General features: G+C 42.4%; 1 protein-coding gene across 1 annotated transcript in view; it reads right to left on the bottom strand.

Moving 5' to 3' along the window:
* Positions 1–24,778, bottom strand: part of AIG1 (androgen-induced 1) — a 174,438-nt gene that overhangs the window by 2,056 nt on the left and 147,604 nt on the right. The window contains exons 5-6 of the mRNA XM_009319150.1: positions 11,723–11,838; positions 1,800–1,963 (exon numbers count right to left, since the gene is read on the bottom strand). Coding sequence (XP_009317425.1) covers positions 1,800–1,963; positions 11,723–11,838 — 280 coding nt within the window. The remainder of the gene's footprint in view (positions 1–1,799; positions 1,964–11,722; positions 11,839–24,778) is intronic.

Here is a 24,778-nt window from a genome sequence, read left to right as displayed (position 1 = left end):
TGCAGATACCCTCAAAACTGTGGACAGACACTGGCTTGTACAAAGGGCAAATTTTTCCTTGCCTACCATGTTTGTGGTTTAACTTGGAAAAACTAACTGCAAATCATTTTGTCAGTAGTGAGGTTTCATTTAATGCATCTCCAGAGGAAAAGGAAAAAAACTCCAAACCCAAAACAACCCCCTCTCACCCCAGAAATCTTCTCATGGCAGACTGCTTTAATTTGCAAGCTTACTGCTCAAAAGCCCCTTTTAAATGTACAGTTTTCAAACAGTATTTTCCCAAGTCTCACACGGTGACAGACTAGCATTATTTTACATCTCTGCTGTTTGTGGTGTGCCTGCCATACGCTTCAGGTTAGGTTTATGCAAAGTGTTTCAAGCACAGCAAACCAGCAGGTGTCTCACGGCATTTTCTGTTTTGCAAGTGCTTGAGCCACAAAGGACTTTGGATCAATATTCTTTAACCAAATCAAGGAAATGATGGAGATGATAATAAGGCCATGATGAACCTTGGAAGAGCTTGGAAGAATGACCCGACTGATGTTAGCTCCTCTAGGGTGGAGGGCCACAAGAACCAGGGATTTTGTTATGCATACAGTGGAATAGTGAGGGAGATTTTCCACCATTTACTTATTCATGGACTTGGTAAGAACATGTGATTCTTCACCACATTATTATTCTTGATACAGGACTTAGGTCAAGTGAAATTATTCCATGTGGCTGCCTTTTTTAGAAACTTCTTTCCTGAATTAAGTAAGTTAAATAGATGGGAATGTGACATCAAACTGAGGTCTGAAAACCAGACTTGAACACTGTGACCAATGATCGCTGGTTCTAGAGCAAAACCAAAAAGACACTTTATACTCAGGTGCTAATGTGAGCAAATGGCAAGTAAAACTGCTTTGAGCTTCTGGCATTGGGTTCTACCTAGTACTGGAGGACTTGTTAAAAGAGATTTGTGTGTGCAATAAACTACCATGTGAATTTACGGTGTATTAACCATTACACAAAGTTTCCCAAGCGGGGATAAAGGCTGTTCATATGGTCCCAATGTGTTATGTGCCCAATGAATGTAATGACAGAATTCCCACAGAGCGTGGATTTCACTCCAGTTGTGATTTGCCATTGCGGTGATTATGAATGTTGTTTGCTTATTTCAGGCAATTTGATAAATGAAAAACATCTTTCATAGATTAAAGGAACCTACTTTTCATCTTGTGTTTGTCTTATTTTCCCTTTTCCTCTACTCAGCAATGGGTGGCCTAGGCAGGGTAGGTGATGTAGAGTCTGCACAGTTATGTTTACCCTGCACTAAGGTGATCTTTCATTCCTATTATTTTACTGACATGAAAATATTCATTTTCCTTGAGTAAATTTATAAGCAGAAAACACCTTATACCTGAAAATACTAGAAGAATGTATTTTTATTTCTAAGTCTAAGCTTACCATTAACAGCACTCCCACAGAATGATACTTTATTCTAACTGCATTTAATGGGTTCATCAGCTAATAAGTGGGTTGTAAACCAAGTGGGTTGTAAACCTCTCAGGTAATTGCCAAAAGTTCTTAAATTAGTATTGGAAGTTATAAAAAAGAATACATATTCATAGCTCATCATGCTCTCCAGCAGCCATTCCGTTCATGTGGCTGCTTTAAAGAGCAAGCAAGCAAGACATTTCAGTGAGCTTCTGTCACTCTCCTTTGTTTTAGCCAGCTTAAAATCTTCTCGACTTTCAGGGGAGCATACTCAAGTCCTGATGGTGTATTTCATCAGTTAATATTCCTAAAATAATACTCACATTTTTGGGTATCCCAGATGTAGTTGTTCAGGACCTCTCCCACCAAGTAGAATATGTTAATTATTATGGTAACAGCTGCAAAAAAGATTATTTTGACACCTGGGCTGAGGTGCTCAAGAAGTGGGTACACCCACACTCCTGTAACATGGTGAATCCAGCACACCCTGAAACAAAACAAAAATAACAAGTACTGACTCTTATAGCCCTGTTTTTCAAACGTAGCTTGGGCTATAGGCTTAGCTACTGTAACCTGAAAGGCAATTATTTGAAAGGACTGCAAGTTGCAACTGAACTGGAGCACCTGGATGACATCCACCCAGAAGAGACATCACAAATGATGAAACTATGACTGATTTCCCACATTCTTACTGCTTTGTTTTAAATGTAATATGAGCAGTTGGCCAATTGTCATGTTCTGATGCAGGCAGGTATTTCCTTGCTGCATTTATATTTATGAGGAATACACACCCCTGTTTCGTGTGGCAGCGTGGAAACTGCAGCATCCTCTGTTCCGGGCAGGTTCTTTATCCAAAGAGCATTCAGGGTTCTCCAGGCTCTTCTACACAGCCCAACTCTCTGCTTTCTGCAGGGTCCTTCTTTCATTTTGTACGTTTGTGTGTTTCTGCTGCTTCTCCTTGCTACACCTGGCAAGTGCGTCAGTTTTTGGGTTTGCCAGAAACATATGGTTCAGCCTCTCTTTGAGAGAATAATTTCTTCAGCACCTGTGTTTTAGGTTGCTCCTCCTTTTCTTTCAGTTACCTGGTATCATTTGGGATCTAATAATTTTTCTCTAGGTAGGATAAACATTTAAAAAAAAAAAAAAGAAACCACTTTATCGGTGAAATTCTCCCCAGCTCCACATTCAATACACAGTAAAGGAAAAGGAATGATGGTGACATCATTCTGGTCACAGAGATTTTTAGCATTCAGCTACAGTGGAGACTGTTGGTTCGTTAACCCAAGAGACAGGGTGTCAGCTTTACTGCAGTGCAGCCTGAAGAAGCACTCCAGGTATGCGGTTTCACTGTGTGTGACTGCAATGGACACCTGTACCCTCTGAAGGGATAGCTTTTGCGTTGAGGTCTGACGTGGTGAGTGGTGAAGTCAGAGGGAGCAGAGCGAGTCCATACGTTCCAGCAGGTGGAAGCTAAGAAAGGCAAATGCTACCAAACAACTGAGCAAACATCACGGAGGCTAACCAGGAAAAGTGCTCAGTGTAGACAGGCTGGGGCCCGTGAGCTGCTGGGCTCTCTTCAAGAATGTAAATCTCTTCCTTTCTGACCTGGCAATTTGAGAGAGAAGCTCACAGTGAAGCACAGCTAGAGAAGACTCAGCAGCTGCACAGACAATTTATTATTGATGGGGATTTCCACGTCCATATGATTTGCTTCACTTGCTGATACTCCTATTTGTTTAAGGAAGACTTTTGATCACTAGATCAACAGTCATTGGCTCCTGAAGGGCAGAGACACAGAAGTCCACCCAGAACTGTTACCATAAACGCTTGTCGCACAGAGAGTACAGAATCCCTGTTTAACGATTCTCCATCACCCTGGAAACGTACATGGTTGTCATAGCTTCCCTCCTCCTTAGAAAAGCTTTTATTACAGCCAAACCCTTAACAGTTGGACACTTCATGTAGGAATTTACATGTGTCAGTAAATTAATCTGCACGATCTAAATGCAGATTAAAAACCCTTTCTCCAAGTGAGTTCACATATGGTGAAATGATCTCTGTACTTTAGAGTTATTTTCTACACCATTCTTCTGTGCCAGAATTAACCTGACAAGATAAAGGTATCTGAAAAAATAAAGGGTTTCTGTGTAACCCATGGTAACAGGGGATACCGTCTTCTTCTTGATCGAAGAAGAAGATGGGACAGTTGGGTAGAAGGTAACGGGATGTCCTCTACTCTCAGGTTGGCTTAGCAGGGAGTGTCTATTACTGCCTAAAGTTTTTCAGTTTCATTTGCTTTCATTTTATGATCCTTCTGTGAAAGACAAGCTCCAAGGAAAAAGCTTGAAAAAAAGCCAATGCTTCTTTTTCACTCATTTTCTCTGGTGTGATGAAACTGCCCAGCACTATAAAGCACCTTTACAGAGGGACTTTTCAAGGGACCTTCTAAACTGCACCTACATAGCCAACTTCATGAACCAAGTAGAAGTGGCATTTACTAGAATGCTTTTATGCTAGAAAGAGGAAATATTTTCTAAATCCAACTAATGAGTCACTGATGAGCTCCCGAATGTCAGCGATCTCTGGTTAGTTCAGAGTCTTTGAGTACAGCTCATGCCCTCTGCTCTCTGCTGCCCAGCACGGGAGCACATTCATTGCTTGATGATACTGCTCGTGCGTTCAGCGTAGCTGTTGTATGCCTGTCCCCGGTGCAGCCATGCTGTAGGAACTCATGCTTTGGGTGCAAGAGGTACTGAGTGCCACTCGGGAGACAACGGTCACAAACCCACCTGATCAGCTGCCCTGATCTTCCTTAAAATGAGCTGTACAATGCCGCTCGCCACATTGGGATGGAGTAATACCAGCCTTCTTTCCTCTGAGCAGTGACACACTGACTATTCCTGCATTGTCTATACCACAAACGGGAGCAGCAAAGGGATGACTGCTGCCATGGAAACCTCACCTGATGGCCTTTCTTAGTGGGTTCGTTCCTGCTTTAATACAAGCTATCTCGACGCTGCACAATAAAGGGCTGATCAACTGTAGGCATAAAGCTTCCACACAAGATTGCTGATTACTAATGTTAATGAATGCCTTCAACGTTGCAATTCTAGTAGTCATTATTCCTGTCCAACCTCATTATTAGATAAGCACAGGGGAGCATGCATTAAGATTTACTTAGGAGTGCAAATCTATATCCAATTTAAGACCTTGTTATTGAACAGGTATAAAAAATGGATCGTTTAGATAAAAATAAACAGAGGAGAAAAAGTTTAAGCTAAAACTGGACTGGCTACTTTTGAGAAGATAAAATTAACTTGAACCTCCCTGTGTTTCGGTTCCATGGCAGCCTATATAGACATAACCGTGCGTTTTCAAAGATGAATGTGTTACAGGTCATCGAGCTCACTTAGCCATTTGTTAGAACTGGTAAGAAAAGAAGGAATGGAAATATTCACACATTGTATTCAAATTAAAATATCTGTTAAAAGAAGTGGTGATTTTCGGAAATTTTCAACCAGCTGGTGTAGAAATCAGAAAAAGCTATTTGAAAACATACAATATTGCTTCTTTTTAACAAATCTGTCAAAAATTTGACTTTGTAGCTGTTTTTCACTTCTAGTATACAGTAGATGTTGTATATCTCTCCTATCAAAGTAATTAGGAGGAAATGAAAACTATGCAGAGAAGATACATGTACATTTATTCTTTGGCTATAGATCTTTTGTTAATGAGGAAAAGTAACTACAAAAAATTGTCAGAACCTTGCGGTTTATGTGTGCTCTACTTGTCGCTTTGAGTAATGCAGCTGTTACAACAGCACGTGTAAAACTCAAGTGCTGGTAGAAGCAAGCTCAACACGTGGATATAATGGCAGATAACCATGACACCCGAAAGATTTTGCAACGGGAGACGTGTTGCGGAAAATGGTTGCTTCTTCATGATGGCTGCTCTCAGCTACAGGAGTCTGAATATACTTGCACAGGCATCACAGCTTGGCGGCACATTGTGGTCTGAACTCTTGAGAGTCTCCACCCATTTCCTGCCCAAGTTGAGTCCTTCAGCGAAACCTGCAGCCAAACAACAATCAGTACTACATGTTCTGGAAACAGGAACTACTAGATGAGGGGCTGTGTAACTTTTCAAGAGCAGTGAATGAGAGGACACAGAATAATAATGCATGTCATAAAATGGCTGAAGAGCTCCCGATGCTCTTCCTCATAACAGAAGAAGCACTTCAACAGAACTCAGAGACAAGAAATTCAAATCGGATAACGGAAATACCTTTCTGCATGATACCTAATTAACCTCTGGAATGTTCTACCCTATCTTTCAGTGATACATCACTGAAATCGAGATATTCAAAGAAGTTATGAAGTATACAAGTTTAGAAGTCTACTCCTCTTCTCTGGGCCGTATCATGCAACTCGAGCAAGCTTCTGAAGTCAGGAGACTGTACAAGCAATAAGAATGAGTACAGTTATGCTTAAGTTCAAAGAGTACAAGGTATATAAACCACCAAGACTGAAGGATCCAAGCATCTACTTTTTGACATAGATTTTGGAAGAAAACTTCCCTTACAGGCTGGTTATTCCAAAATGGCCTGCTAAATCTTCTCCTCAATCATCTGACATTAGCTACAGGTAGAGCTTGGATACCTGACTACTCTGATCTACTATGGCAGTTACTTCTCGCAGCAGCAAATCCTTTCCCACATCTTCTGTGCTGTTCAGGTTTCCAGTGACTGGCAGAAAGGAAGGCTGAATCTTTGGTCCCAAACAAATCCTAGGCCCGTTTCCATTGTTGTTACTCTTTACCAAACAACAGAACATGGGCGTTTTCTACGCTTTTATTTCATGATCTTTCCTAGCATCACTCTCTTCCTTTTCCACAGATAGTGAGAACTTTACCCAGAACTATTAAATTGTGGAATGTCTCCCAAAGGAGGTGACGGGCTTACAGCAGCTGAGTCATTCAAAACTTGAATGAACAAATCATTTGTGGTTATAGAGTAGGGACCAACCTTGTGCTTTTAGAGGCAGGAGCACAATGAACCACACTAAATCTGTTCTACTTTTGGTTTCTAATACCGACTGATGTGAGGCACATTTTCATAAATCCTTATGATTTTTCTCCCCCCCCCCCCCCCCCCAACATAGGACACCTTGTTCTGCATCTAATCAGAATTGTTAAGATCTCAGCCACGTTAAGATGCTAGGCTTCTTATAATACCAGCCAGTGAGGCCTAAGTCACCTACACAAGGAATGTACATTGTTTAGAAATTTTAAAGACTAAAAAATAAGTTCAATAAACAGTCATCAGTTAGGAAATAACAGCAATCGTCCAGTCTTGTTCCAGTTTCTTACACTGGATTCTTCTCCATTCATCTGAGTGGTGCTGAACAATATGTGGTTCATAGGACTGTGCTACTGGTATGGAGTGGCTTATGCAGTCACAAGAAGGCAAGCCCTGGAAAACTGCAGCTGCAAATAATGTCACATGCAAAACATACTCAGCATGACATGGTGCTGGCATCCTCTGGGACGAACAAAGCTTAGCAGAAATTTGTTTTTATGTATAGGTAGCTAGAATGACAGAAACTCCGCAGATCCGCTGCAAGATGTTGTCATCTTTGGAAGTCATCTATTTTGATAAATAATATTTCATTTTAAATATAGTAATGGTTGCTATGCCTTCTTGAGCTATATTTTAAGGAGCTGCACAAGCAAGTGAGAATGTATTATCTGTGCATGTCACCTGTGATTTTACTGTTGCTTTGACTGAAACATTTGAGGATGTGCAGGTGGAGGGGAGCCAGAATGTAACAGTCCATGATGGCTATGTCAGACCTAACAGGCTGAGGATCCATGCAGCCTTCTCTCACTGAAAGCACTTCTGCTCTCCCACCCTCCTTCTGGGTCAGGTACACGGGACGCTAATCTTCTCCTGGCCTATTTCTGCTGCTTCTACTTCTTCCTACTCTTTCCTGTTCTGAGTAGCTCTGGCTCCAACTCTTTCCTCCTCCTCTGCATTGTCTCATCTATCACCCACCTCCCCATCAGCCTTCCACTCTGATTTCAAAGCCTGTCTCTCTCTCCCCCTCCCAGCTTTTCCCACTTACTTGCATGATTTCGGCTTTCAAGCTGCTGACCTGTGAGCTGCACATTTCCTTACCCATTTTTCTTTTAACCCATGGTTCTAGTTCATCTCTCTTACTTGCCTCAAGGACTTTTCACTTGTTTTTTCCCCAACCACTGATTCCTCTGGTCTCTAATAAACTTCTGGCCCTAGTGCTCACTTCCAAAAGCATTCATGACCCCCTCCCTACATACAGACCCTCAGCACACCCTAGTACAGCCATGCTGTGTCTCTCCTGCTCCATTGGCACGAGCCACTTGAGAAATCCTTCTGGTTTCTCAATCCTGCCCTTCTTTATCGATATGGCTGTTAATTCCCACCAAGCTTCATGCTCTAACTCTCCACCCCTCTCTTCTGAATGTCGAGGTTTGTCCTAGCAGTCTGCACCCTTATCCCTTTGCCAACATCTGCTCTTTCTGATCTTCCTCTCCTTCTATGGAGAATCGCTCATGGAAATCCTACAGCAAGGCTGACAGCATTGATCTCAAATTCATTCCAAATTCTCAGTGTACATTCCTTTCTTAAATTTGTTCAAGAAGAAATCAGCAAATTACCCCATCTAAATGCTTTCCCTCGGCAAATCTACAGGACTTTCCTAAAGTAACTTAATGAGAAACTTTATTTTCAAATGAAAGTTTAAAGGTACCTGAGCTCTTTAAATAGATTTATCAAAGAATCAAAGAATTAATCAAGTCCAAGCTTGGCACTTGTGGAGGCAGCTCCTAGTGGATTTGAGATAGCAACAAGAGAGCAGATCAAGTCTTTTGCTCCCAAACACGTAGCCCTGCATGACTAGAGCAGTGGAGTCAGGTTCTTAGGGTCTGTTTTTTTGGCATCCTCAAGTGCTCAAAAGCAGAGGGAACAAGAAAACCACTTTAAATAAACGTATTTGTCTCAGTTTATTTTAGGGACATATTAGACTCTGATATTAGTTACCATGAGGTCATTCTTATTACAAGGAGCAACACATTTCTGGCTCTTTTCTGTTCCTTGACAACCAACTCCATACAGCCATTGGCAGTATTTTCTGGTAGTACTGGCAAGCTCTTGGGTTTTCTTAGCACTGTCTAGATTTAACAATCCAATACAAATTGTAACCTTTTCAAGCCATGCTAAATAAAGCCAATCGGCCTTTCCCATCTTATCCTGTGGCCTTGATCCTGAAAGTCCATGTATGGTCTGTGACAGGCAATGCAAGTCTGTGAATGCTCTGCCTGGGCACCGTTCCTTAAGAGCAAGGGAGAGCTCCCCGTCACAGAGAGCGCATCAACTAAGTGTGCCTACTCAAACGCTCTCTGACTGAACGGAAAGAATGCAAAAAAAAAGAAAGAAAAATAGAAAAAGGTTTTGCTCTTCAAGAAAGGATGTTTCTCAGGTAACGCCTCTGAATAATGCTCAAGGGATAACAAGTTATTTAGCTATGTCCTTCCAACTTCAGTGATTCTATTCAGAATAGTTTGCCTGTTTTCTCATTTATCAAATATATATAATAAAAGCTTGCTACTCCACCATCTCTTCCATATGTGAAAGATTCAGTCACATATGAAATAAAACAGAAGCTCTCCTCTACTTGGAGTTGAAAAAAATGCAGTAACAGAATCAAACCTGAACAATATCCTCCTGTATGCTCCTTTACAGTACGAAGTGCAACATGACATATATATCATGTAGCATGGTAAGAAGGTTTCAGCTGAGGTGGGGAGAGAGTTCAAAATTTAAGGGCAAAACATAGAGAACATTTGATTAGCAACTGTCTCCACTTTATACTGTGAGAGGTGCAGTGAAAACACTTCTGCTGAGGGAAAAACGACGTAGGGAGAGGACAAATTCTCAAGTGGCAGATCCCTAACTTCTAGGTAAAAAAACATAAACCAAGAACTAAGCCCCAGCAGGGGACCCATGGACAACCAAAGGTACAAAGGAAGTAAGTTCCACCAGGCTGTATGTAACTAGGTCATTTGCAAGTGTAATCTCATTTTAATGCACTGTGCTAACCTTGAGGGGTCTAAAAGGTACACCAACAAGGGCAGCAAATCCGAATTAAGTAATTCCAAACCCTCTAAGTGATTAAGGTCCCTACTTCAATGTGGTCACTTAGCAGCAGGAAGATAGTGGACCTCAGCTGTGAAAGGTAGGCACACTCTGAGAGGGATGAAAAAAACCCCACTCTTCATACTTTCTGGTAGATTTTCCCAACCTGTGAATGTCAGATATATTGTATTGCTATCATCGAGCCAAGATTTGGCCTGCAGCCTCAACCAAATCTTGGATAGAGGCTTCAATAACACTTGCAAGCTGAAGACATGCAGAACTTGCAGATGATGGCCCAGTGTAGCCTGTGTCTGCCTCCAGTCCTCCCCAAAGACCTTCTTTCATAAGATCAGAAGGAGAAATGGGCTTTAAGTGCAGAACTTAGCAGGATGATCTCTAGGCTGAATAAGCAATTGTCTCAGACCATCTTTAGAGAAATCACAACTTGGAAGAAGGTGAGGCACTTGAGAGTAGTCCTATCTGTTTTGGAAATAATGTACGTGTAGGCAAAACCAATAAACAGCAAAAGCAAAGGGATCTGATCATAGGTTGTAACTGGGTATCTGCTTAGCAGTTAATTTCTTAATGCAGAATCTTCTTCCCCTACTTTACTTGTCCTACAATTTCCTTTTACCTTGTATTTGTAGCTGTAGAATGTAGATGCACTGTAGTGGGCAGGATCAAGCCATATGAGTATCACACTGATACTGTAACAGCTTCTTAAAAGATTTTAAGACGCCTCTGGTTTATTTCACTTGCAGAACTGGATTGTTCCAATTTTCTGTTCCTACTGAATACTATTGCATGTGCCTACTCAGATGATTTTGAGAAAACAGGAGTTGCCATAGGAGGTCAGATCACAGGCACAGTAACTCTGCCAACCTGTCTCTAGGCACCCTTCAGAGGAAGGTCAAGAAATGTCACAGTTATGCATTATTATATATGAGTTAAAACAAAATAATTCCTTTCTCCTGAAGGAATCATTACGTGCCTTTTTGCATGAGGCTGTCCTTATCTTACAATTGCAAATATTATTCTTTTTTAAGAAGGATATGTATGTTTATAAAAACAAATGGCAGAATGTGACTGTTGTCCTGGGACACAACATCCCACTTCAGCTGGATTACTAGCATTTTATGATCACTCAGTGTGCGTGGACGTGTATGAATAATGGCTTCTCTTTCACTGGACTGAAGGGGCAAGTTCCACAGTTGAAGCAGTGTACAGTACTGCCTTGAGGCTGTGTTTCTCTCTCATTAGTTTTATCTCACTTGACTGGTGGAAAAAGCAGTATTATCCACAATTTTGAAAATATCCTCTTAGCTGAAGGAAGGGTGTTGTGAGGTGAGAAGAGAGAATATGAGAAGTAAACAGGGGGTCATGAAATGTTTGCAGAAAGGATAAAGGATATATGCTATCAAAGGAGCATTGTAAATAAAACAAAGGTTTAGTGAAAAATAAAATGCTAGAATGACCAAAGTAAATTAACTCTGTCATGTAAGTCAGGTGCTTGAATAGAAATTGATCAAAGACTTAATTTAATGTTGTGTAAGAAAGGTTATTTCTGGTTTAGTTTAATTTTTCACAAACATTTGCATTTTTTAAAACAAACTTCAGAGTGTTTGGATTACTGGCTTATTCTGTAATCAATTTTACAGAAATAATTTATGAACTAGTAAAGAAAAAAGACAGTGTTCTATCTTTTCTGTTGCCGCTTAAATACTGATGCAGGAAATCATTTGCCCATTCTCAATTTTATTTGATAGAACAAAAACCCTAAGCAATAAAACTAAGGTCCAAGAAAAACATTTAGCTTGAAAAAAGGTTGAAAAATGTACCCTTGGAAAGACCACTGCTTACATGGGATTGTTCAACAAATTCCTGTTGTGTGAGGTTTGGCATATACTTTCTAAAAATATAAGCATCTGGGGAAACCAGACAAAGCCCAGGTCTTGGACCAAACGAGGCATGCAGCGTGAATGTGTTAGCGATTATATCCATAATGAAATATGTGCCCAAATTTAGCAGTACAAAACCCCCAATACAATATGAAAACACAGCGCGTACAGCCCTTACCATAAAATATAGCCAACAGCGAAGGTGCACACTGCAGCCAGTCCACAACTCCTGCTGGGATACTGATGATGTGTTGTTCTCATCTCGATTAATACAAAGGGCAAAACTGTTGTATGCTGAAAAAAATAAAACAACGGGGGAAAACCAGGTGATGCAAATGATTCTCACTGCATTTCCATGCTAGTTCTACAATAAGAAACTTAATTACAAAAACCTGAAGACAATTTCTTGATGGTCTAGAAAGACAAGGTAAAATGACTCTACAAAGTCGATCAATAACCCAAGCGATATTTTTGCTATAACATCCAATTGTTCAAGAGAGCAGAGGAAAACTGAGTGAGTAGAACATGCTTTTCCTTTTGGCGAGGAATGCAAGGTGGATACTCAGTGAGTAAAAACGGGATGTGGCATGAGGGGCATGGGTCCCAGCCCTAGTTTGGCCTTGCAGTCTTTGCCACATCACAAAGTTATTTTGACCATTCAAGTTAGGAGGCAATGCATCTGATTTTCAGAGACTCTAGGCACAAACAATCCCAAATGGATGAGTATAAATGGAGGTATTTAATGCTTCTGAGAATTAGGTTTAAATGTATCTCAATCTGGGGACTTGAAAACAGGGGACATATTTTCAAATGATAGCCTGAATACCTCTGTTCCTCCATCTGTAAGACAGGAGCAATTATCTTCTTCAGAAAGGTGCTGTGAATCTTAATTTGTTAGTTGTTGTGCAAAATGGTTTTAGATTCCCAAATGAAACATATGAAAGCCAAAGCTGTAAAAACCATTTTCAGCCACTTGTCTTTATTTAGCTGTGAAAGTCCTTATTTTGTCATTTTTCCATACACATTTCCTACACTGCCCCTTCTGAGAAGGTCTGTTCATCCAATTAATGTCAGCAGCATGAAAAATTGCATCTAGCCTGCCCCCAATACTCGATGTCTAGATTTCAGAGTGCTGGCAGGCGTGAAAATATACATAAGCGAAGCACAAACGTGCCAGGAAATAAACCCCATCAGTTCTCAATACACAGCTCACCTAGAACCAGCATTACTGGTGACTCCAGAAACATGCCCTGCCTTGCCACCATGGGGACAAGTTATCGCTGGTGACTAAAGGGGATTACTTCAGTTGAGAGCGTGGTCCTGGGGCTTGGTGTGACTGCGACTGTGAACTCTCCTGTCCAGTCCACAGGGAAGTCTGCAGGTGCAAGGATTGCAAGGGCAGCCTAAGCCCTAAACCAGGTTCAATCCTTCCCCAAGCACTTGATCATCAACTGGAAAAGAAGGTTATGGCTTACATTGGCCACGTTCTGCCACCAGATGTGCACATGTAGTTCTGGGGGGAGCTGGAGGGCCAGATTTGTAAGTTTGTAATAATTATGCTGTAAACCCACACCAATTTTCACCAACGTGAAGGCAGGACAGACATGGAGTATCCTTGTGTGGATAAGAGGTCTAAATGAGAGGAAACAGAGCAGGGTCTGAGCCTTTAACAACTGTGGAGAAGGAAGAATTGTTTGAATGGGAAATGATAAGATAATGGAAATGCTCTGGCTCAGAGATGTAACGTAATTTGAATCGGGTAACTGCTCTGATTTTCAAGGCATTAGTAATTAATGACTAGCATTTGCAGAATGTCAGGTGCATAATACAGCAGTTAGGGAAGCCTTCCATTTCTTCATCTTTAAACAACTTGTTCCACCCCCATCCCTTTAAACAGTGTAACTCAGCATCAAGGGAATGCAAAGACGTTTTACATGTGGTCTGCAATAGAGGTGCCCACTAGTAGATGAGAGGTCTATAGACTGCGCAGGACCTTCAGAGTCCATTAACAGGGACTGACAGCAAAGCAAGCCCTGGAGGTTCACCTGTATGAATTCTTACATCTGTATGGAAAAGGTCTTCAGACAGAGATCAGTACCTCGCTCTGCAGAGCCCCCAAAGCAGGGTAGCTGGAAGCTGCGCAAATGTCTCCTGCCCTGCCTTCACAACCTCTTCAGAGAAAAAAACAGAAGACAACAAAGACTTTTAACTCCAAACCCTTGATATTTCTTGAATGATGTACTCTTGTGATCCAGTCACTTAGTCTTAACTCTTCACTGTATGAATGACAGTTACAAAGCTTGTGAGCTCCATTTCTCAATTGATGTTTACCAATTTAGATACTGCTTGCTGATGTGCTCTTCATTGACGATAACAACTCAACAGCTTGCCAATTAAAAAGTAGTTAAAATAATTTCAGCAATCAACCCTTAATCTAGAGTCCTTTCCTCCTTCCCCGCCTCCCAGTTCCTGTGGTTATATAATAAAATAGGTCATTATTTTCCTAAATTCTCCCTTCTGCTCTTTTCTACAGGTAAGGCGGTGGGGAAAAGCGGATAATGAGCTGTATCGCTAAAGAGTTTATACACAAAATCCTGTCAAAAGTACAGTGCAATTAAAAGTGTAAGGAGAAAATCAGAGATGTGTATCTTTAATCTTTGTCTGTCACAGCAAATGACAATGTTAACTGCAAACGCTGCAGTTTTACAAATCCAGAGTATGAACTTTGGTTTAAAATGTTCTAGTGAAACTGCCACTCTAAAAAGCTGTTTTAGATGCTTTACCCAAACTACAACCCCTTTCCTACATTTCAGCCCCTCCAAAAACCTTAACTTAAAAAAACATGAAATTTTGTAGGCAGGGATACCTTCTGTCAAACAGTGCCAATTAAAACTCTGGAGCTATAAATACCAAATTTGAATCAGACTGGCACCTGGACTGAAGCCTAGTGAAGGTGAGCAGGGGTCAAATGTGCTTGGAGTGGGATCCATCAGGGCTAGGAAAGCTGCAGGAGGCCAGAAATTTTATACCCTCTAATGTTTTTGACACCTAATTTCTGAATAAACTTGGACCAACGGGAATCTGAGGCTTAGAGAGAAAACAACATTGATGCTTCCTTGACCTGTTTGTTAAAGATCATGCCGTGCTGATCAAAGATGCCCAACTGGTATCTCTGGGACTGATCCCTTTTACTTACTGGCAGGCTGGAGGACAGCACAACATTTCTCACCTTGCTTGTCAAAGTTATCTCCAGGGGCTTACTTGAAAGAAGACTAAGGAATGAGGAAGTTCAAATAACAAGGAGGTTTAAATGGTGAGGATGATTAGCTGCTGTAACAGATTTCCAGTAATTGTTATTTTGCACCATTTAAAGTCTTTAAAAAAAGGGCAAATTTATAATTAGAGTATAGCGATTAATATAGTATTATAATAGAGTAAACTATGCTAGCACTAGTAATTGATGCTATATTGATAAGGCACTTTTATTATAGACTAAGTATTTACAAGCAAAACTGCATTTTTACCTGGACAGCTTATTCCGCTCCCACTGAGACCAGCTGCTCCTGTGGGACAGTTTTGCCTGCATGACTGTGCTGACACTAGATACTTGATCTGAGCAATGATGTGGGTACGTCAGGGAGCACCCTCTCCATCAGCCGGGAAGGCGACACTCGCTGCACGTGCCCTGCAGTGACCGCAGGCTCGGGGTAGGGGATAGCCTCCAGCTCTGCCGGGGCAACAGCGGGGGAGCTAACGAACCCTATCATTAGCAGGAGCTTTTAGCTTGGGCTCAGTAACTGTATCTACTTGCAAGAAAAGGTACCCTGCCAGCTTCTCCCACCGTGACTGCGGTGCTACCTGCCAAGGTGCGCTCCCAGCCACCAACCCCTTGTTCTCCAGAGTGCCAAGGCAGTGACCCTTGAGCCCGTTTTTAACCCCTCTCTAAAGGATCTGTCTGCCAAGACCACATTGTGAGTTGCAGCGTGGCCGTAAGCCCCCGCTACCTGGCCACAACATTGCCCTCGCGCCCCATCACTGTCTGTCCCTGCAGCAAGGAAGGGAGCTTTGACAGATCTTTATGCTTGCTAGGTCTGCTAGCAAGTGCTGGTCTCTGCAGAGCAGCAAGCTGCAATTTCCTCCCCATTTTGTGTCCACCACACAGCACTGTTTCCCAGCGTCCCATCAGCTACAAGTGGGGAAGAAACTTGGCTTGCTGAATCTTCAGCTGCTGGTAACGATGCATGAAAACAGAGAGAAACCAGCCTGACACGTGGAGCTCAGGTGGAATTTGCAGGAAGGTTATCATATGGAGAATTTGATCCAGAAAACATTTGGGAGACTGACTCCAAAGGAGCAACCTCTGAGTGAAGCTGAATTAGCACAGATTGCAAAAAAGCCACCCTGAGACCTGCAGGTGAATTAATTCCTAGAACCACTGCCATTGCTTCCTGAGAGAAACTCTGCTCATTAATGACTCTTTAAAAGGTATTTTTAAAATACGCACGACCTCCCACATGGTATGTATGTGCCTAATGACATCTGAGACTGGAAAATCACATTACAAATAGACAGAACATCTGTACTGTTGGCTTGACAAGTTGAGATATGATGGAGGACTGTGCTTCCCCATTCTAGGTGTGTGCTGTAACAGGTAGTTGGAAAAAAAGATTTTATGCAAAGCAGGTACACTGAGTTCTCTAATAGTCTTCAGGCAAATTAAGTGCTCATTCTTGAAAGCCTGATTATATATTTTATCTTCCAACCAGTAAGTGCTGCTTTTTTTAACACTGTTTTCATCAATACCTTGCTTGGGCTTTTCTCCTCCCTTAACTGTGTTTTAAAGGGAATGTTAAAGCTTTTAAAAAGGTGCTAAATTGACAGCTTTGTGTATTGGTATCTTCTGTCCTTAGCACAAACATGGCAGTGCTATCTTCCCAAGTCACCCAGTTCTGACCTGCAGAGACTGTCCACAACTACCTTTACGACAAGTTAAGTCTAGAAAAGCATCTGCTTTCTCAGATGCCCAGTCAGTATGCAGAAGTTCTGCAGGGATGGTGAAACCGTTTGGGGATCACGTAAATTGTGATTATAATTCACTTCAACCAACAGAAGACTGCAACTTGTTACTCACTTTGATCAGACTAAAAAATACAGGGTATAGGACATTTTAGTTCAATGGAAATACCGTGGACCTCTACTGAGAGGGCTTCAGTGTGACATTCAGCCCATGCTTTTAAGAGTCAGCAAAAACCCAGTGACAAGAAAGGAGGCCTTGCAGCTTTGATGTCACCAACATTTTAACTGATGGACCGGGAGCCTCCTGGAAGTGCTGGTGCTCCCTGGAACAAGGAGGCTGCAGATGGGTCTTCACCCACAGAACTTTATGCACCCTGGGACCTGGAGGGCTGCGTCCGCCACCCGAAGCCGTGTCTGCGTCAAAGCCTCTGCCCTGGCAGGGGCAGCTGCTCCAACATCTGCTGGGGAAACTGCCCTGCAGCACGCTGCCACCGTGCCTGAGACTTACACTGGTATGAATTTGATGGAGGCCCCCTTCTTTGCACCCTGCTGCGTGAGCTGCTGTGCAAACTGCTGTGTCTGCTGGCTGCCTCTGCTTTCCATCTTTCTAAATTCCTCTCTAAAATCTAGTTTCCACCAATAGGATGTTACCCTTCACTTTTTTTCCTGAGCTCACAACCAGATCATGTGTTGTTTAACAGCTGCTGCATGTCAGAATGAGTGAAGCAATCCGTCTGCATCTCCTTCTTACCTCTCAAGGGTTTGTGCAGCACCTTGAGATTAAAGATTTTACAGAAACGACCAGCAAAATTATGTATGCCCATTCCTCTTAATTTAAAATCATTACTGATGATTACATTTAAATTTAAATGTATTCACCTTGGAAACCAATACTAACAGGCCTAAAAATACCTACAGTTGTAGTCAGCGCCATTTGTAGAGTAATAGCAGTAATAAAGCTGCATTTTCCGCATGCTCCTAGCAGAGTAATATGGAGAACCAGATCAGAAACTAGTAAAACAAGGGGCACGATTATGATTTACTCATTGAGAAACTTCTAAGAAAGGAACAGCTGGCAAGAGAGTATTTATGTGTCATCTGAAGGACAATACCTTCCACCAAGGCAGCCTAATCCATAAAGAGAGCAGCAGGATATCAGAGCTGGATACATAATAAACTGGAATCCTTGAGTGGGTCTGAGCCCTTCTGAGACTGAAAGCGCTGGTAGCACTTTTCCTCTTACAAATGAGAAATTATGACTATTAACTGAGACATGCTGATGCACAGGATGCACTCCAAGGCAGCCACAGACGGCTCGTTAATTGTTATTGTAGGTTGGAGGGAGGAAGAAGTATTGTATGATCTAAACAAAGACCAATACCCTATTAATGCCACAAAACACACAAGAGCCAGAGATAACCATTTTCAATCAATATAAGAGTGTACAGTTCTTTGAAAAGAAAATTAACACTTCCTCTTTAATGTTACCCTGTCTTTTCCTCTTTTCTGTAGATAAATACAGTGGACATGGCATATCTGACTTAACAGGAATTGTATCATTTTTTCTGTGCATACCTAATGTTGGCAGGTTTGTTCTCGTTTCTGATACATGCAGTACAGACTATATATTGAAATAGCACTGTCAATCTGATCTCACGCCTATGACTCTACTAGTGTCAGGGAGATTATATATAGGTGTTTATCTATAGAATTTCCACACCGCCAATCACTGAAGCGCTTCACAACACCTCAAAAGCATTATTAAACATACCCTCACAGCAGCCCTGATCTGTAGGGGTAGGATATTCTATCCCCATTTTGCAGGAGGGTAAGATGGAGATTGCATGCCTCCCTCGAGGTTACGTAGGGTAGCTATGGAGGAAGAGAGAACCGTATCGTATACCTCAGTTCCATTCCTGGGTGTCAGCCCAAGACGAGCAAACACATATAGAGAAGTAACAAAAATTTGGTATGAAAGCCAATCTACTCATTCAAGTTTATAGCTCTGAGACATCTTGGCCCTTTCAGCATCTCTCAGTTGTTACCTTGATCAACCCTCTGTCCTGGTTCCCCTCTGCTTTTGAAGGCTTCTTCAGTTGCCTCCCTCTGAGCTGTCTGTCTCTCCCCCATCTCAGCTCCTGCTGCTTCAAGCTGCTTCCTTGCAGCTCCCATCCTACCAGGCCAAGCGACCCGTCTGTGCCCTCCTGGCCCTGATTCAGCAGCTCCCAGGGCAACGCATCCTTGCTTCTGTCTTGGCCTCTTTCAGCCACCACAGGTCTTCCCTTCACATCCAGCAGTGTGTTTGGCAGGCACAGGTAACGCCTTAACTTGACACATCAAAATCTTGATCACTTGGACTTGAAACAAGATGATGGCAGGGATGGGGTGGGACAGGACTTGGCACATCTGGTATAGCAAAATTGTGCAAAACCAGTGCCACGTTGCCAAATGGAACAAAGCATTGTTACATGTTTAACTTTCTTTAAATTTGTATAATTCAATATAACTACTTTTAATGCATGTCATGTATCCAGGTATCATTAAACACATGCAAAGTGCAATGTCACATAATTCACCTCTCTCCTTTTGCTGGGATCCCTTAGCTAGGCTTTCTGCTTCTTCCGTGCCGTGCCCAAACTCCCTGGTCAGCTCCTGACAGGGTGCACCGCACTACTGTTAGGAGACTTTTAAAATACAAGAGAATCAACAAAGCCCAGATTCTGTGCACTCAGCCACAGCTGAGCAAACCCTGCGACCCTCCAATTTACTTTCAACCTCAAGTCCTTATTTTTGCCTTATCCTTAGAAAAAACACGCCACTAACAATGCGGAACATACACACACATCCTGTGCAAGGATCACTCATTAATCACAATGTAAAATAAGTTTTCTACATATTTTGTTCAGCTTATTTGCCTCTTACCAGTTAAACCACTTGCCCTAGAATTTCTTAAACCACTATTTGCAAAAAGGTTTATCTAGGCAAAGGAATATATTATTGTCTCTTACAATTATCCTTAAAATCAATGTTTATACACACACACTTACATGTATCACAGAGATTTAATTTGCATGAATGAATGTTGATTGTTTATGCAGGTTATGCTGAAAAAGTGCTAGTAAAATCATTAAGCCTCATGTACTCCTAGCACAAAAATCACTAAACAAAGCTTGCAGGTGTATTTTAGCAATGGTTTAAAACAATTTTACTCATATGGAAAATAGCATTCCTCTCCTTGGAAAGCCAACTCCTTCCATATCATGAGTCTAGCTGCACAGGCCTCAAAAGGAGAAAATAATTTGTATCAACATGTTTTCTAAATCTCTTTAACTGACTTGAAAAGTTTATCTGTACATAAAATGTGCCATGTTAAATTCTAATATCTGGCAATCTCCCAGGGCTAGCACTAAGGCTTTCACAGAAGGTTATTTTTGGCTTCATGATAGCCAAAGTATCCTCTTTCTAACCTGAAGACATTGGACTCTGAATCTGTCACTGGTCCAGGACTGAATATTACTTGTCCTGGGCTTTAGGCCACTGTAATTTGGGGAAAGAAATTCCACATTTGGGAAAATCAAGAAACCATTATGTGGCAGTTTCTTTTTCAAATGGTGGCTCTTTGATGCTATTCGGAAATTTAAAATCTTGGAAGTGGTTACTGAGGAGGTGGATTTATTGGGTGTTGTGCAGGTGAGGTAGCCAAAGGTCAAACTTTGGTCTATCACATGGGGACTGCAACTATCTGCAACTTGGTTCAAACAATTTATCTCACAAGACATTGTCATTACCTTTATTTAATTATTTCTTTATATTATACATGCAAACTCCTTTAATAAATAGCTCTAGAGGACGTAACCTCCTAAGCTTTTTTGTTCTCGTATTACAGAAAGTAGTAGCAGACTAACGTGAGCGTGGTCTCATTCCTGCACCCAGCGATCTGTAACTAGTTTTGCATGACGTGCATTGCCCTGCATCTTCTAAATAGCGCGTACTCCACTGCGAGGCAGAGGCGCATGAGGGAAGAGCTTCTCAAGCAATGGTGCACGTGCCCCTGGCCAAAGCGCTGCACTAGCATCAGCTCCACATTCCTCCAGCCTGTGCAACGGCGCAGGGCTGAGCTGTGCGGCGGCAGCTGGACGCTGGCAGCTGCTGCCGAGTGACCTGATGACCGGTGATAGGCCGTGGCCGGCACCAGAGCAGCTCTCAGCTCTGCACTCGGCTTTGCTGACAGCACCTGCTGCAGGAAAAAATGCTGCTGGTCTTGCACTCTGTGCTAAGGATGCAGAAGCCAGGCCATGGCAGGGTCTAGAGGTACCGCAAGACTAGTAAGACCAGGAGTGATGTGCTTTCAGTGGCTAAGGCACTAGCATGTGCTGGGATGCAGGGAAGTGAGGGTATGTGGTGGGGGTGTAGGGAAGGCAGGAGGCGTGGGCTGAGGTCCTGCATTCGTTGAGGGGCAGATGTGGTAGCAGGTATGGTTGGTACACTTGTTGAGGGGGAAAATGAGTTTGTGCAGGAAGGCAGGGGAAGAAAGATGGACGTGCAGCCCTCCTTGTGTGTCTCCTAGAGCTGCTTCTCCTCTGCAAAGAAGGCACGTAAGTAAACAAGCCTGGGGAACATCCTGAACTAAGGTCTTCTGTCACAAAAACACACTGACATTCCCTACTTGTTTTACCCACTATATGACACACTTTATTTAGGAGAATCATTCCATTTCAAATGCAATTAGTTCTAAATGCTATTGTTCATGTTAAAACAATTGTTATTTTGATTGATAGTAAAAACCTACACACCACAGTAAAGGCAGCAATGTCAGACACAAAGACATTACAAAATCTATAACCTGACCCTCTTAAACCTGACTTGAACCATCAGATTTGACTTATGAGACTAGTTACAATAGTGCTTCATGCAAAAAGCATTAGGTTAATGCTGGATCAGGCAAAGTTGCCAAACACACCCTGGCATAATTAATCAAGAATATTTCAAAAACAGATCGCCTCCAAGAGGTTATTGATTTCCTGTCATGACACGTTTTCCTCATGAGGTGCTACAATACTATGTATCTGAGATGTGTTGGCGTGTATTTTTCAGTGACTAAGCCTTGATCTATCTTCCTGGATCCCTGCCATCAGTGCACTGACATCTGCAACTACTCATGTTTGACAGTCTCATGCATGAGCTATTTGGCTTCCAACTTGGACGGGATTAGTATAGGAGACTTTCTGAATACTTGAAATGTAATTGAAAGCAGATAAATACAAGGGTCTCAAGAGGGTGGCATACTTTTTACAAATGGAATCACATTAAATCACGCATATACATGCTTAGACTGAGAAAGATCTCAGTGTTAACCAGTATAGTATGCAAGAAAGTTTTTGCCCTTGTTCTTAAATATGTATGAATCCTGATAACGTCACATCTTTCTAAAATCCAAGTATGCTGAATGGCAAAAGTGTGGTTTAGACAAGCATGAAAAGGTACACATCTGGGGAGAGGATGGGGGAAGAAGAACGTATTCGGAGACTGGCAGGTGTTTTGCCTTTCATCCATGCTTGAACTAAGGCATTCATGTCTTCTGTAAACTATCCCTGCCAAGTGATGAGAGCTGAAGACAAACTATACATCATGTAACTCAAGATTATACTGTTATAGTGTCAAATGTCAGCAAATAAGAAATGATGTTTTAGAGCAAAATTCAATCACATTCCTTACACAGAACACATTTCTATTTACCTGTTTTTCTCAGAAAATGTGGACATTGATATCGTAATCTGTAAATGTATTTCTGTACATATTGACTGAATACTGTAAAATAGAGCATGTAAATAAAACTGATGTTAGCACTGCTGTACAGAGTTTATCTTCCACATTTCCTTACTTTTTCAGACTTTGAACTCTGCAAATATAACTAATCTTGCTTTAATGCAGATAATGCAGAGCTCGATAAATCTTTTAATGGGAAATGGCCTGCTATTTTCCTGCTGTCAAATACCTGTTTGAGTATTGCAGTGATGGGCAATATATGATCATCACAAGAGGACAGCGATACTGAACATATGTGATATCAAAGGGCTCCAAGACGATCAGGTTGCAGTGGAGCTGTGATACCCATAGTATTAAAGCTGTGGGCTTCTCTGCGTCGTCTTGCAGAGTCTGGCCTCATTTTTTCTGTCCACCTTAACCTTGATATGCCTGTCTCTGCTTCCCTCACTAACAGCTCTGTCCCCAGCCAGGCTGATCTCACTGAGCTATCAGTGACCAGCATGGCTTTTCTATTTCAGATGTGAAAAAGGAAGAAGAGCTGATGGAAATGAGATGTGATTCTTCTTTACCACACGGTAGCATTTTTCCTAGCAAGGAGGGGAGCAGAACTGTCACATATGTAAGGTCAGTGGTTCCTGGGAGAGCAGTAGGTGAGCGGGAGGGTTGCAGCGGGATGAGTGGTCTCATGTGTCATACTCTGGAGAACCCTGGAGGAAGGAGGGCTTCTTACTCTGCCTGGTGTCGCAGCTCCTGTCATGGAATAAAGTCCTCAAGGACGTCTGCTCCAGCCTGCCAGCAACAGAAACCAGCTGAGGTCTGAAGTAGTTAATGTGAGGTACCCCTTGGTCTCCTTCCCAGGATCCTGCTACATGTGGTCTGAGAAGTTAATCAGTTTGGTGACACTTGTAGTATCATAATGCATTTTTCTGGTAATAGACAATTTATCTGTATTCCCCTATTGCCACAGGGATTCAAGACAGAACTTCCTTTGCAGCACCTGCTCATAAAGCTGTACAATCAGTTATCTGTAAAGTTTTCCCATGTATCCTTCAGCTGGTCTGATCTCTTCTGTGCTGGGGGATGGATGCCAGTATTGGGACTGAGGTCACCCACACATGCAAGTGTTCATGACACTTTTTCTTTAAACATAAGAAGTATCTTTTTTAACTGTGAGGGTGATCAGATACTGAAAATGGTTGCCCAGAGAGGTTGCGGAGTCTCCACTCTTGGCAATATTCAAAACCTGACTGGACACTGTCCTAGGCCGCTGGCTCTAGCTGACCCTGCTTGAGCAGGGGGGTTGGACAAGACGATCTCCACAGGTGCCTTCCCACCTCAGCCACCCTGTGATTCTATGACCCCATGTCCCTAATTGCCTGGCTGTTACGGTCTCTGGCCTTTATATCCAGTCTTGTCAGTCCTCAGTACCTCTTCTTCCATCTCCCCTCCCTGGCCAAGGCTGGGTCTGTAAAAAGTTGCTGCGTTTTGTACATAGTCTTCGATACCATCCCTTTGGTTCTCTGGGGTGAGAGCAGAAAAGGAGAGCTGAATCACCCTGACCTGCAGCATTACCACCCTGTGCACTTCAGAAGTCTCTCTTGTTCAAACTCAGAGTATTTTCTAAATAGCCCTGTAACTGTCACCGTTTTGTAGCTGAGGAACAGAGGGACGACAGGAAGGCCCCAGTTCTACATGTGGTTTCCTCACTGTTATGATCCCATTGTGTGTGAACATGTGTTTGAGGTGGAAGATAATGGAAATGCCTTTCAGGTGGGAATGGACTGGCCAGTCACTAGACACATTTCATAATGTTAGCTATAACATTGTTCTGTTGCAACTAAAATACTCAGAGTGACTACGAGTGCAAGAATTGCAGAGTAAACCCTTACAAACAAGGAAGATCACTACAAATGTGTCACTGAAGAGGAATAACAGTGATACCAAGCTACCTGAGACTGTCTGATTACAGAAGCCTTATACTGGAGAATGGCATCTGTTGGGAAGGGGAAAATGCACATTTAATTAAGAGCACTCCAAATCCACAGCAGTGATATTTTTCCACTGGGAAGGGCAGTAAAGATAACCTCATTGCTAAGGGAAAGACTAGAGAACTGCCTCAAGCGTGCCCGGCCGGACTGCAGGTGTGGGAGCCAGCATGGCGGGCCAGGTGAGCACAGGAAGCTGGAGAGAAGGAGACCTCTTGAAAACAGCAGGTTAGCTGAGAAAGGCTGGTTAGGGCTTCCATCTCCAGAACCAGAGCTGCAGCTGCACTGGCTGAAAGACAGACTTGCTCAGATTTGGATCTGTGCCCAGCCAGGACAACAAGGTATGAGGAGCCCATGGTGGGGACAGCAAGGATGGCGGCTACCCTCCCAGGCCTGAGATGGAGGACTGAGTTAAGAGCATTGCAAAGGCATGGCAGAAGAAGAGAGTTAACAAATCTTTTTGTGTT

This window comes from Pygoscelis adeliae, unplaced genomic scaffold (genome assembly GCF_000699105.1).
Source record: "Pygoscelis adeliae isolate BGI_AS28 unplaced genomic scaffold, ASM69910v1 Scaffold172, whole genome shotgun sequence".
In the NCBI taxonomy this organism is placed as follows: domain Eukaryota; kingdom Metazoa; phylum Chordata; class Aves; order Sphenisciformes; family Spheniscidae; genus Pygoscelis; species Pygoscelis adeliae.
The sequence above is the reverse complement of the archived record's forward strand: the minus strand, read 5'-3'. Positions and strand labels throughout refer to the sequence as shown.